This window comes from Garra rufa, chromosome 3 (assembly GCF_049309525.1).
Source record: "Garra rufa chromosome 3, GarRuf1.0, whole genome shotgun sequence".
NCBI lineage: Eukaryota > Metazoa > Chordata > Actinopteri > Cypriniformes > Cyprinidae > Garra > Garra rufa.
In genome coordinates, this window is record NC_133363.1 from 14,457,207 (window position 1) to 14,473,071 (window position 15,865).

The 15,865-nt window shown below is 34.5% G+C and overlaps 1 protein-coding gene across 3 annotated transcripts in view; it reads right to left on the minus strand.

The window, feature by feature from the left end:
* Positions 1-15,195, minus strand: part of unm_hu7910 (un-named hu7910) — a 43,660-nt gene extending 28,465 nt beyond the window's left edge. The window contains exons 1-5 of one of the 3 annotated variants that reach the window (XM_073835747.1): positions 15,043-15,185; positions 9,363-9,430; positions 6,509-6,658; positions 5,518-5,589; positions 4,877-4,969 (exon numbers count right to left, since the gene is read on the minus strand). In XM_073835747.1, coding sequence (XP_073691848.1) covers positions 4,877-4,969; positions 5,518-5,589; positions 6,509-6,658; positions 9,363-9,399 — 352 coding nt within the window. In that variant the 5' untranslated portion in view covers positions 9,400-9,430; positions 15,043-15,185. Of the gene's footprint in view, positions 1-4,876; positions 4,970-5,517; positions 5,590-6,508; positions 6,659-9,362; positions 9,431-15,042 lie in introns of all 3 variants that reach the window. The other 2 variants (XM_073835746.1, XM_073835748.1) reach the window with 2 other exon arrangements.
* Positions 15,196-15,865: the final 670 nt, after the last annotated feature.

A 15,865-nucleotide genomic window follows, 5' to 3' on the forward strand; every position in this document is an offset into this window, starting at 1 on the left:
ACTTTTAAAAGGATGAGAGAATATTAAAATTATCTTCCTTTGTGCTCAAAACATGAACATGAGGCTGAATAGATGACGATTTTTGTTTCGGGGGGTAAACTATCCCTTCATTACATACTCCCTACAGGTTGACTGATTTGCACCAATAACTGGTTGCTGGAACAATCAGTTATCAGCAAACATCCATACCAAAGTTTTTCTGGGTTGCATCTGTTGCTGGAGTGGCAGAGAAGGTCCGCTGCCATTATACAGTATGAGAGCGGACTCTAGAGACATAATTACTGACGCCTCCAGCTGTTTGTTCTGCCATGTGAGGCTGCATGCTGCACAGAGCGAGACACTTCAGATGCCGATTCAAAACATAGACAACAAAACGGAATATATGCTGTACACTTTTGTATGTTTCATAATATTATAAAGTAATTAATTAGTTGACCAGATGGTGCATTAGAGAACAATAGTATGTTTTTTTTTCGCCGTCAAAGCTAAAAGAATGCTAACGTTAGCAGTACCTCAAGCATTGAAACAATGTGACAAAAACAATGTTTAACGTCACAATTGTTACCAGTTATTTGCATTAGTTTATATACATAATACTTGTTGTTTATGCAAATGATAGCAAAGTTTTTATTTTTAGCATATTTAAAGCTAATGACATGAGAAAGCAAAATGATATGTTCTTGCAGTGACAAAAACGAAAGAAAAAAAAACTAATCAGAAAAGCATACGATTTCAGTTTTTTTATCGCCACTGTACATATTTTGTTATTTTAATTAGATAGTCATTAGGGTGTTCTAAAATAGAAGCAAATAAAGTGTAAGAATATACAATACACATACATTATCTCACAAAAGTGAGTACACCCCTCACCTTTAAGCAACCGTTTTAGTAGGGACAATACTAAAAATTCAACTTGGATATATTTTAAAGTAGTCATTGTTCAGCTTGTATAGCAGTATAGATACACTGTCCTCTGAAAATAACTCAACATACAGCCATTATTGTCAAAAAAGATGGCAACAAAAGTAAGTACACCCTAAGTGATAACAGCAGTATGTTGTGTAACCATGTAAAGCCACATACTCATCATGTTTATGTTTTTGTCTGCTTGACAGGTCCATACAAAGTTGTGTATCTTGTATTAGAGCAGTTAAAATTAGGTGCTTTAAGTACAATTCTCTCATACTGACCGCTGGATGTTCAACATGGCATCTCATGGCAAAGAACTATCTGAAGATTTAAGAATTAGAATTGTTGCTCTCCACAAAGATGGCCAAGGCTATTAGAGGTTCAGTAACGGCCTGAAATCGAGTTACACTACAGTGGTCAGGGTGATACAGGGGTTTTCCAAGATGGGTTTCATACGGAACAGGCCTTTCAAGGGTCGATTAACAAAGTTGAGCACTTGTTCTGTGCATCAGGTGCAGAACCTGGCTTCAAAAAACAGATGCATTAGTGCTGCCAGCAGTATTGTTTTAAAGGTTGCAGAAATTGAAGGTCAGCTTGTCAGTGCTCAGACCATACGCCGCACACTGCAACGAGTCGGTTTGCATAGGTAACGTCCCAGAAGGAAGCCTCATCTGAAGCTGGCTCACAAGAAAGCCTGCAAACAGTTTGCTGGAGACAATCTGTCCAAGAGCATGAATTACTGGAACCATGTCCTGTGGTCTGATGAGGCTATAAATTAAGCTTGTTTGGCTCAGATGGTGTCCAGCATGTGTGGCGATGTCCTGGTGAGGAGTACCAAGAAAATTGTGTCTTGCCTACAGTCAAGCATGGTGGTGGAAGCTGAAAGTGAAGGTGACAGGGTTGCCAAGTATGTCTCCAGACTTGAACCCTATTAAGCGCCTGTGGGGCATCCTCAAGCATAAGGTGGAGAAGCACCATGTGTCTAACGTCCAGCAGCTCTGTGAGAAGTGGAAGAGGATCCCAGCAACAACCTGTGCAGCTCTGGTCAATTCCATGCCCAGGATGATTAAGGCAGTGCCAGATAACAATAGTGCTAACACAATATATTGACACTTTGGACAAGTTCACTTAGGGTGTACTCTCTTTTGTTGCCAGCTATTTTCACAATAATTGCTGTATGTTGAGTAATTTTCAGGGGACAATAAATCTATACTGCTATACAAGCTGTACATTTACTACACTAAAATATATCCACTTTTAATTTCTATAGTATTGTTCCTTGAGAAGATATACTAAAATGGTTGCTGAAATGTAAGGGGTGTACTCACTTTTGTGACATACAGTATATGTAATTTCAATGCTATGGCCTTTGTGATCAGTGTTGTTTTTGACAACCATCTTAGATTTAGTCTTAGTCTTAGTCTTTTGGACTAAAATGCTTCTTAGTTTTAGTCAAATTTTAGTCACTTCTATATGTGATAGTTTTAGTCCAATTTTAGTCGACGAAAAGTCAAAAAGGTTTTAGTCTAGTTTTAGTCAAAAAAAAGGGAAAAAGGTAGTCTTTTAACAAATTAATGTAGGTCAGTAAGTATTTTGCTGTTGGGTAGTGTCACTTATAAGTTCTGAAAATAGCAGATCTATAGTTCAACACAATGTGAGCTTCTGGATCGACAATTTTCACCAATAATTACAATAGAACATAAAAGACAAACAAGGATGGAATGCTAAAACGGCTTGCCATACTAGTATAGCAAAGAGTATTTAATGCTAAAACGGCTTGCCATAGCGTCAGATACTTTTTAAGTTTTAATTGGCATGCACAATAAGCGGAAATGTCATGCATTTTAAACGTCTGACGGACCAGCCACTAACATTTTCGTCTATTCTCGTCTCGTCAACGAAAACTCACACACGTCTCGTCATGTTTTAGTCATCAACGAGCCATTTTTATCTCGTCATCGTCTCGTTATCGTCATGAAAAAAAGTGGCGTCAACGAAATGATTTCGTCATCGTCATCGTTGACGAAAACAACACTGTTTGTGATATTTAAAAGATTGACATCTTTAATTCCATCTGTAGCATTAACTAAGGTCAATAAATGCAGTAGAATTATTGCTTATTGTTAGGTTGTTAAATTCAACATGTACTAACACATTTTTACATTTAAAGTTGTTAAATATTAAAGTTGTTGTTATCATAAATGAATTAATGCACTATGAACTAACACCAATGATCACTTTACAAATATTAATATTTAACAAATAATATATTCATATATATTTAATTAAAAAAGTACAGTACATTTGTTGGTAATAAACTTCAGCACTATTTTACTTGGAGTGTTATGTTTGTTTTTATTCAGTATTCATTTTAAAAACTATCGGTTGATTAATCAGTTATCAGTTATTATCAGTTACTGTTATTGGTAAAATCCACTCGACCTCTACTTCCTACCATTAATATAGTCTTAAGTTTAGTTGAACACCAACTTTACTTGTTTAAGCCTATTATTACTAAAGATTGTTATTTGACATGAATATATAGAAATCCCTCCTGCAATATTTGTAACATGATTTAAAAAAAAAAGAAAGTAAGTAGTTAATATCAATACTGATATAGTATTGAACTTCAACACAGAATTTCACGATTCTCAATAAAAAGCTAATATGCTTAGATTCCACAAATTGGATCTATACATTTGACCTTATTTGTTACTATTACAGTATGGTTGCATTAGTATATTCGCTACAGTTTAGAAAATGGTAATAAAATATGACAAGAACGGTGTTAAACTGTGTCAGAACAAATTCATCTTGATAATGTCAGATAACGTAAATAGAAAGGTATGTAATGGATTACAATCAAACAAAAATTCAGACTGTTAGTATGACAATATTCACACAACTATCAATAGTTTGTTGACCAAATACCAAGCAATGCTTAATTGTGTTCACTCTGGTGTAAAAAGTTTGCATTAGCAAAACATGGTCAGGTGAAAGTGTCTGAATAATTTTTGGTTCTAATTTTTTATCAGTTTTACTGGTAGTCCACTGTATGAAGAATTTTTGGGTATAATGTGTGCATATTCAATAAGGTCAGGCGCAAAAATAACACTGTCCACGCCTTTTTAGCACTACTTCTACACTGCGTGTCTTTAGTTAATTCTGACAGTACTATTTTAACACCAAAAGATGGTTTGCACTGTTGCAAGCTGTTAGTGAAATTGTCACGAAATGTGCAGATTAATACGTTTTCATTACTGTTCTATATAAATGTTGCAACACAGACTGCACCATGCAGGGATCTACAAAGTGATGCGTCAGCCAACCATTACATGGAGGACGAGCAGTGCCACTTACAAATAAAATCAATTGAAAGTGCCAATTATCAAAAACAGAAATGATCATTATATTAATTCAAAAATAAAAAGAAAAAACTTTTCAAATTGACATGAATAGATTTATTTAAAACAAATGCATGTATTTGTTTAAAAAATGTAGCTAAATGTAAGAATTTCAACACATTTATAAATATTTTTAATTGCTTTTCTTAATCTATTGACCAAATGCTTTTTAATCATTCTGCAAAAACTGATGTTATTTTATTAATAAAATACATTTACGTAATATTATAAACATTAATAAAATTATTTTAAAATTGAATTAAATGTCTTTTGTTGTTACAAATAACCATTCATTTGTCAATTTGATAAGTTAATTATTAACCATACACTCCAGTCTCATGAATCCACTTCAGTCAACTTTAAATGCCAAGAGCCAAGTCAGAATAAAATGCTTCTTCAAAGACCTCAAACAACACACCACTGGATACCTTCCAGCATGCCAGTGTAACAGAAAAGCTGCATTTTTTGCAGCTTTCTCAGTGCAAGCAAACAATCAAAAAAAAGCAAAAAAAAAAAAAAGCACAGGTACACATGGCCTTAATAGCCACAAAAAATGTCTTTACATGTAAGCTTGGGATGGCCTGCTTGGATACTGTCTGCCTCCGTTGTGATATTTTTTCTTAAGGTTTTTTCCTTAGTAGCCACAGTAGCATTTTCTGAAGGGGGAAAAGTTATAGGAATGATACCAGTAAATAGAAAGGCACATATGTACACGCATAGCACGATAAATAAATGCTGACTATCACCAGACATCGCTACAGCAATTATTAACCACTATATATAGGCCAAGCACTTTACACTTACCTCACATTATAAAAAAAAAACAAAAAAAAAAAAACTATAACCTATGAGATTCCAGCCTCACTAACACACACACACACAAAAAAAGTTTCATGCCAGGCATTTGCTAACACCATCAAATAACAGGAAACCTCAAATGCAGACACACTTCTGCATTTGAGACATATGGAGGAGTACTACCATGTTCAGACAACATCACATTTAAATTTAGTGGCACAGGAAAAGCTTGTTCAGACCACTTCCTTATCTTAAGTCTGAAAAATGTGTGTATATAAACAAACAAATAAAAAAATACATAAAAGATAAAAAACAGAAAGATGGAAAGAGTTGACACTTTTGAATGCGTTGTTACCTTAGTCATTCATGCAGGGAAAAAAAAGTCACACAAGTGAATCCCACTCACCCAATAAAACTTTGGCATCTTCTACATCAAAGTCTCCATCACCATCAGCATCATACACTCCTCCAAGAGCACCTTTAGTTGTGCAAGGATACAATGAAAATGATATTGAATTAATTTCATCACATTATTGCTTTCTAAAAATATATATTTTAGATTTAGATTTTAAATTTTAAAGTTAAAAAAATATTTATTTTAGATTTTCTTTATAAATTACGAATTTTTATGTTAAAAAAAGTGTCCTGCATTTTTCATGTCACTACCAAAACAGTGCATGTTTTAGTGCCTGAGATTAACTATACCCTTACATTCATGACCAGGAAATATGTATGTGTCAATCTCTCATATCTACATGGTGAGTAGATAGACCCCATCATTTTTAGGTAAATGTGTTCAAAAGTATGAAAACATCTTGGTGTGAACAGGCCTTAACACTCTTAAGAGCCTGCGAGGGATTTTTTAGAGACTAGTTGAGCAACACTGCCCTTTGAAGATCAGGGCATTTAAGCAGGTCATCCTCTAGCAAGTAAACATGGTAGATGTGACAATTTGTTATGAAATTCACACTCGATGCCAAGAGGGGTAGAACATAAGAAAGGACATAAGTACTAGAATATTACACATTTATTGAACTTGATCAAGGGTGTTTCTGCCACCCTTTATTTATAAATTAGATATTTTATAAATAATTTACTAGATGTTTATTATACTTAAATCTTTCCATGAATTGTATTAGTATTCATTAAATACTACTACTAATAAAAATAAATAAAGATAAAATACAGTGGGAAAAAAAAAAAAAATTCAGAAGGGGTGTTCTCTTGGATTATCTCACACACAATTTCACTTTGATATAGAAATGTTGAAGTAAACAGTCCAGAAATCTGCATGAATCACTTAGGTGACAATTTGTGTTTTTAAAAACTAATAATTTTACCAAAAAGTGAGCAGTCTACATTTCTGAGACTGTTTAAAAAAAATAAAAAATACTTACCAACCACATTGTTGTAGTCAACTAGGTCAAACCACACGACGCCTACAGACAACCAAGCCCCCAGCAAAGCCAGTACCAACAGCCAGCTAAAGAAAGAGTTTCCCTCTGTCTTTTTCTCACTCTTAATGGTCACATTTCCACCTGGAGAGTCTGAGAAGACACACACAGAGAACCTGATATGAGATACTCGAAACTACTGTATCTGTCAGAAGCTGTCATACTAAATAATACAGACTAAATGTACACTGAAAATTGTTTTCAAACACTGAAAAGTTTTCAAAATTGCTTGTTAAGCAAATACAAAATGCAGTTATTTTATGTCAAATAAGAAAACCAAACAGGTGTTAGTTCACCCCATAATGAAAATGCTGTAACAAAATAAACACACAGCAAAATGAGTGGTAAGAAAACAGCAGTTAAGAAAGCATCGGATCATATCAGTGTGGATATATTTGCAGAAGATTTGAAATGTGACACTCCAGTCAAGACACGTCATGTTTATAGCACTTCATCCAATAGATTGTATAATAGATTGTACAGTAATAAACAAGAAGAAACACTGTCATTGTCACTTTCAATTAGAATTACAACTTCAATTTCTACTATAAAGCAGCTCTCCAGTGTGTTTACATTTTTACTAGCGGACATGTGACCTTGACAAATAGAACAGAAAGTGGCTCTGGCTGTGAAAATTGATTTCGGTGGATACCGATTGGTTGGCAAAAAGGACAGTACAGGTCAGGACTTACCACCCAAGTTCATTTTACACTATGCAATTTGCTTTTCATACAATTCATTGTGATCACATCAGTGCAACCTGTTGAACACGCAGTAATTTTATCAGGAGAGTTCAACTAATCGCAAGCAGAAGGCCTGTCAAAATAACAACTTTTTTTAATGCGATATATTACCCTACAAATAATTGTGATAAGTGATATTATTGTCATTTTAAGACGCTACATCATATTCACGTGTAAAATTAGCATTGCCTTTTCTTTAGTGGACAAAATATGATTTACAGTATGCAAAGGCTTACTAGATTAAGTTTACTGTGGGTTACAGTGTTTACTTGCTTTTTATTTATGTTTATAATAATTTTATTTGTTTTAAATGGGATTGCAGAATCAAGAAATTGGTATCTAAAGTAAATCAGCTTATTTTACAGATCTTTTTAGTCAAGCTTAATCAAGTTCAAATTATTTATAATATTGGCTTTTATAATGGCTTATATACAGTGGTGTGAAAACGTGTTGCCCCCTTAGGGGGTTTTTTATGAAGGGAAAAAAAAATTCAAACCTACATGGCCCTGTGTGAAAAAGTGTCGAAAATCCTCCAATGTGGCTGAATTACAACAATTCTGCCAAGATAAGTGGGCCAAAATTCCTGCACAGCGCTGTAACAGACTCATTGCAAGAAGTTATTGCAAATGCTTGATTGCAGTTGTTGCTGCTAAGGGTGGCCCAGCCAGTTATTAAGTTTAGGGGGCAAACACTTTTTCACACAGGGCCATGTGGGTTTGGATTTTGTTTTCCCTTCATAATAAAAAAAAAAAGCTTCATTCAAAAACTGCATGTTGTGTTTACTTGTGTTATCTTTGATTGATATTTAAATTAGTTTGATGATCTGAAACATTAAAGTGTGACAAACATGCAAAAAATAAAAAGAATCAGGAAGGGGGCCAACACTTTTTCACACCACTGTATAGATATAGGCCACCCGGCTTTCTAACGGTCTTTAAAAAAAACTGTATCGGTCCACCTTTCGTTTTATAGGTTTGGAACAACATGGTATTTTTAATTTTTGTGTGAAGTAAACTAACCCTTTAAAAGACACAATATGTACACTTTTGACACTGGAGGTCACATATTCAAAACAAACAAATAACCAAAGGTGTAGTTTGATGACGCCGTGATAGAGTTTGGAATCATAGGAGTTGTTGTCCCATAGGACATGGTCCACTAGTAAAAATTGCTTATTTCTCTGGATTTAAACATTCTTGGAATCATTTGGGATTATGTAGGTACACAAGTCAGCAAAATATATAACACTGTTCTAGTGGTTTTTGAATATTTTAATCAAAAAATCGTACATATTGTGGTTTTAATATCAACTTATTACATTTGTCACCCCTATTGGCGCTATAAAGCTTTCGGTTTTAAAAAATGGGTAATTCTATATCTTCTGGCTTTGTGCCCTTTTTATTCTATGAAAGTACCTGTAACGTCCTGAAATGAGGTCAAAAGATGAATGTAAAAAGCCACAGGGAATGGCTCACTCACAGAGGCAAATAACAAAGGGTTAAAAAACAACATGCTCATATAACAGATTGTATTACACTTGACTGGCAAGGTCATATGTATGTCACATGCGCATACAGACATATGGTCATACTCTAACGGCTCTACTTTTCAGCCCAAACTATGAATGGGGAGTGGCTACATACATGTGGGTGTGACCTTATAAGATTGACAGAATCAGTGTAATTAGTATCTCAATAATTAGTCAGTCCAAAACAAAACCAATCAAACAACTATTACACATACAAGTGTTACATTAATTCAATTAAACTCTAAAATTACAGAAGGCTGTTACAAGCAAAACATCATGTTGTTATGAATGAACTACAAATGGCATGACAGTATAAACAATTTAACAAGCTTACACTAAAAAATATGCAATACACAAACACACATGCACAAAGACATGAACTTTAGACTTCATGCTCAAACAAGCACAGAGTTCAACAACCCCATTTGAAACATTAGACTATATCTGACAGATATAGATTTAGCTCACACCACACCAGCAAAAGCCCCAGAAACAACAGCCCATGTCTAACAAAGTTAGACTATACCTGTCATTTTGGCTCCATCTACACTGGTTTCTCCCATCCTTGGGGGTTTCTAGTTTTTGCGAACTAAACTGGAAAAGAAAAGCACAGCTTTTTCTGTTCACATGAAGTACATCTCACTGGTTTAACTGCAACACGATATATGCACTGCCTCCTGGGTATTTTTAGAGCTGCTGTACACACACCCTCGTTTGGACCTCATATGGAGACAACAGTTATAGCTAAACACACACGTACTAACACAATTGACCCCTTCCACTGAGCCCGCCTGCCAACATTATGGTTTCATTTAAGAAAAAAAGACAACCAAACTGCAACTTTTATGAGATTTTGTGTGTGTGTGTGTGTGTGTGTGTGTGTGTGTGTGTGTGTGTGTGTGTGTGTGTGTGTGTGTGTGTGTGTGTGTGTGTGTGTGTGTGTGTGTGTATTTTGTGTATTTACTTGCCTTTTGTCAAATTTAGATAAGAGTTTTACAGGATAATGATGCATCAGCCAATGTGTTAATGAAAATGAATAGAAGAATTTGCTAATTTTGTTCACATAGCACAAAATGACACATTGGTCATTCCGTGTCAACTCGACCAGAGGTCCCTGGCTTAATTTTTTTTTTTTTTTTTTTTTTATTCTGAAGAAAGATAGACGTGTATAGTGACGAAAGCCAAACTATTAACAAACTTTCCTTTTGGCATCTTTATTTTTAATGCCCTATGAGATTTGGTTCCAGAGATATTGATATTTAAGTATGGCTCCAGGAATAAATTGTTAAAATGTACAATTTTTCATTGGTCAAAAACCAAATGTGGGTCAGTTTGAAAAAATATGATACTTATTTTCTTTTAAAGAGGAATGTCTGAAGAACAAATCATGTTAAAACTAGAGATGTATCTCATTTTTTTTCTGTCAAGACAACTGTATTGAACATACCAGTCTGAGTGCCATAAATATTCTTTTTCCATAGTTTGTGTGCCTATAACTCAAGAAATATTAAAGATATTGCAATATGATTTTAGATTCTAACTGTTAATACACTTTTCTTGTGGAGTCTTAATTTTTTAAGGACCTACATCATTCAGTCAGGAGATATGCACTGAAATGGTCAATTTAAGGCACGTTATCTTGCTTTCTGTAGTATTCTATTCATAAGATTCTATGTTTTAATCCGTTTCAGGTGTATTTGGAAGAAGGGATTTTGTTCATTTTAACAACTTCTTTAACAACTACCAAGAGTTTAAACACACAGTATTGTAGCATGTTTGAAACAAATCCCGCGCCTCAAAGGGGAAGTGTGGTTTCTCCACACATTGCATTCACATCAATGAACCAAGGTTTGCCTCATCTGGATTAATTAATTTTTTTTTATATTGTTATTGTTATAAAATATGTATCATTTATAATCTGATTTGTCACACTGTACAATCCTAATCTCTGGGTTACTGTTATTATTTGCATATTTGCATTGTAAACAGTAATGACTAGATAAAACACAAAACTACATTTGGTTTTTGACCACTGAAAATGGGTAGGACACTAAATTTGGTACTAAAATCTCGATATCTCTGGGTTTAAACCATACAGGGCCTTAAAAATGAAGATTCCAACAGAAAAGTTTCTTAAGAACCAAAATCTAAAATCATATTAAGATAACTTTAATACTACTTGAGTTACAGGCCACAAATTCTGGTAAAAATATATTTTTTGAGACTCAAACAGGAATGTTCTATGCGATTGTTTTCATAGAGGGAAACAAGATACAATTCTAATTTCAACATTATTTCTTCTTCAGACATCAGTTGTATCAGCTGTACACAAAGTGACCAACATTTGGTTTTTGACCACTGAAAATGGGTAATATTCTGGACAAAAACCTCATTGAGATCCCCATATATCTTGTACTTTATGATGTAGGGTCTTGAAAATAGAATCTAAAAATCATATTGTATGTATTCCGGTTCAAGGCCGTGGGTCGAAATTTTCTCATTTTCTCATCTCATTTTCTCCTTCAATTTCAAAATCGTTCTACATCGCTGCAGAAGTACTGACCAAGTGTTTACAAAGTGAACGTGCAAAGGTCAAAAGCCCTTTACAAAAAAGGTAAAACAGCAATGTCGGCCGATTTTGAAGGTGGTTTTTTCGCCCTACCCTAACAGTCTTGAAACTAGTGATCCTCCGACTGATCGGCCACCGATCATAATCGGCCGATTTTTGGCTTAAAATAGCTTGATCGGCGAACCCCAAAAGCGTCGATCAAAAAAGCCGATCACTTGACGTAAATTACTCGCGGGACTTTTTCACACGTGCATGCACGGCGCACAGGTAAACAACAGCAGAGTGGAGCTTACCAGTGGCAACATGCAACATGAGTACTAAATTCCTTATTCATTTTGTAAGGGTAGTCTTGTTATTGGGCATGTGACTAAGTTGTGCGTGTACAGAACGCTGACTGTAGTTCTGCCGGAGACGTTCAAGTTTACTTTCGGTTTCATTCTCTGCTATCTTCAGTGAGTGGTAAATGTGCGTGCTTGAATGTAAATGAATGTATCTTTCTATACCCGTCATATTGCAATAATGTTACCGCTGTATGTCTGATTGTTGTCATCAGTTCATGTTGTAGTTCAGTTCATATAGAATGAGGAGATGTCCGTGTAATTCACGTGCGTATGTTTAGCGCATCGCAATTCTAATTAACGCATATAGATGTTACTGAGGTGAATGTTTATGTTTCCTATATACAGATGGATTCTGATATATCGTATTTAATTCAGTCTAAACCACATTTTACTACCTTTATCCTAATGACTGTGCAATGCTGGATAATATAATCCTTACATCATCTTAAAAAGCAGCTACAACAAGCAAAGAACATTTACATTATCAAAGAACTTCATCACTAACTAGTGTTGCCTAGTCTAGTGCGAGGTGCACTTTAAAAAACACTAACTATGTGTTATCTCTAACTATGGTCGATACACGATACTATCGTCTATCGTCTACAACCCTAACTTGGTGGTTCTTTAAGATCTTGACTGTAGCCTATTTCTACAGTTGTTGTTTTTTTTTCAATATTGTTAATTTAGAGTTATTTTCATTTCTACAAATGGTGCAAACGCTGCTAGATTATAGATAAAAGATTCCCATTCCCCTGCCATTCTGTGATCGGCAGCGATCGGCAGATAATGATCTTGGTGATCGTTAATCGGCCCCAAAAATGCTGATCGGAGCATCTCTACTTGAAACATAGTGCACAGATTATGCATGCGCATGGCAGAACTAGACAAGACGAGCACTTGAGTTTTAAAAGTATATAATTATTATTATTATTATTATTTTTTTTTTAGAAAATAACAGATTGTTTCGCTAGATAAGACCCTTATTTCTCGCCTGGGATCGTGTAGAGCTCTTTGAAGCTACACTAAAACAGCAGTTTTAACCTTCAATCCGTTAAGCAACACTGAAGTCCACTATACGGAGAAAAATGCTGGAATGTTTTCCTCAAAAAATCAATTATTACATTAAAACTGAAGAAAGAAAGACATGAATATCTTGGATGACATGGGGCTTGAGTAAATTATCAGGAATTTTTTATTATGGAAGTAGAGTCATTCTTGATAAATTTACAGGTAAAACTGTGTTACATGGTTTCTCCATGATATGACCTTTATTTACAAAGTACAACAAGTTAATAAAGCAATATGTGTAATTGTTTACATCGCCACCAATCAGAGCAGTGCTCCTCATTATTATTCAGGAACCTTACAAATAAGGTAATAAACAGACCATTTCATTCTAGGGACAAATCCTAGGGTTGTAAATGGACTTGTAAAACCGTTTCTGGAGAATTTTTGCCCTTACCTAAGCCATATACCTTCTATGTAGATATCAGATAACAATTTTAAATATTGTATAAATGCATTCTATGGCACCTTTAATATCCTAATGATTTTTGGCATAAAAGAAACATTTTGACCCAAACAGTGTAATTTCAGCTATTGCTACAAATATACCTGTGCTATTTAAGACTGGTTTTGTGGTCCAGGGTCACATTTTTTGACCCGTCCATTGCTTTGGTTATCACTGTGTCAGTCACTGCTATTCCCGAAACATTGCAGCATGTATGTGTCTGAAAAAACTAAATTTCATACAAATTCTGAATGGATTATAGCCTAGAAAGTGTGCAAGGTGCGCTACCTTTATTATCACTAAAAACCAGGACCAATGCTAGATGGCTGAAATGGCATGTTGTTTAGATGCTTGCATTGTATTTTATTAAATATTCACTAAATATTTATTATTTGAAATACTAAATACGAATATGTAATATGTATAAACATCTCTTCAATCTTTATTTGACCCTCTAACTCTAGCACTCTCTATTCTAATTTTATTCTTTATTTTTAAAAAAATCCCTTTTAGACTGTTATTCATTTACTTACTGCCTGTTTTCTTAAAAAAAAAAAAACAAGCTTCTCTGTTCTTTTTGTATTCTATCTTCTATTTTTAGGCATCTAACACTAGTTTGCTTTTTCTTTTTTTTTCCTTTTATCTATTTTCTTTTTATTTATTATATAATTGTAAAAAACCTTGCTACGTGTACTGTGTTAGGCTAAATGAGACTTGTCATAGCACTTGCATGTTATTGTTCTTTTGTTAATTTTGATTGCTTCCATTGTCCTCTTTTGTAAGTCGCTTTGGATAAAATGTAAATGTCTAAATGTAAATGTATTTATTAAATATTATAAGTGTTCAGCACTTGTTTAATCCCAGCATAAACCATGGATAACAACATATTCAGTAGTACATTTACCATGCAGTTAATGTGGTTGTTTACATCCGAATATCTCCAACATGGCCGTGCATTTGGGTAACTGACCAAACCGCAATGCAAGTACAAACCCTTCCAATTTGATCAAAATTTCATTAGAACCAAGCTCAAGCCAAATAAGCTTTTTCAGTCCAAATGAGTCAACAATGTGATTAATAAAGGACTGTTTGGGTACTTTGCTGTTCCTTTTAAATGATAAACCACTCAGAGGGCAAGATATGTACAACCCATAAGGAGCTTTTACTTTCACTTACTTGCCCTGTCCATTTGAGACTGACTTCAATTTCTCACTTATTTTGTCAGAGTTCTGTCAGGATCTTTAAATCAGTGAAAATCACAGTAGAACTTTAAATACATTTTAAGCTTGATGTCTCTAACAAACTTTGTCAAAAAGTATTTTTTTTAAAAACACATGAAAAAATGTATATGTATCAAAGTAGTACAATAGAAGTACCTTGGATCACCAAAATGCTAGTAGTGAATCATCATCACATTAAAATATGGTGCATATATGAAGTACCAATCTAAAGCCATCGCTCTACTAGATACTGCTGTCATACTTTTTTTGTAAGAGAACTGAAACTCTTTCAAGTTGTACACAGTATCAGAATGAGTGTGCATACTGCTTTAATCACTGCAACCTCTATCTTTACACATCCACCCTATTCTGGACGAAAAACTGCGTGGATAAAACGCTGAAATTGTTTCATCATGTATGCGCGTAGGCTATCTATAAATGTAACACCTGAATTGTGACATTATTTAAATAACACTGCATAATGAAAAGCATCTGAATCAATGTATTGGGCCCCGCATAAAGAATAATTTACTTGTTGTATGAAGAGAAATCCTATTTAACGTTACCTTTTCTGGCCTGGTTGCGAACCGTTTTCTTTTGCTTCATGATAACAGAGAGAGAGAGAGTCTGAAGAGGCTGGTTATTCACTGGTTAGTCTCACAATCTAAAAGTTCTGCATTTCTAATTGTGACTTGTGCAGAAAGCTTTTCTTCCTCTTCTTCTTCGAGTCTAACAGCGGATTGGTGTCTTGAGCACACCGCCACCTACAGTTCATCGAGCTCTCATCATGAAAATACTTCATGGCTGCTTTTCAAACAGAGGGCTCCATCTACTGAAAATGCATCCTTCCCATTCCCAGTCCAGTCCCTCTGAGGCTTCAAGGCTAAAGTCCTGCTCAGCATTAAATGCTTGAACGAGATAGTCTAGTAAGTAAATTTTACTATTATATTCTGAAGAACATTTATTAAAAATCGTTGTATTAACTGGCATTCTATTAATGCAATACAGACAACAGTCTGTGGTCTCTCTCACATAGCATTTAGCAGTATGATTAATTTACAATAAAAAATATAAAACATAATGCTTTATTCTCCAAAGCCATCGTTTGTCTAAAGTTTGCAAGAAGACTACTCTCCAGGAGCAGAGTTGGAGACCCCTAGTGTATGAATGTCTAATGAAACACTTGGGTCAGTTGTGGAAATGCCACTGTATTCTCAGTGTTTTATGTTCATTTGTTTATGTAGTATTTTTTTTTTTTCCTCACATGACCAAGGCAACATTATCTAGCTAATTTATATATTGTCATAATTGCTAGAAGGTTCATAAAGACAGATATATATATTAGCATCAACAAATAAGCACTGCTTTATATAACACTGTCTAACTACA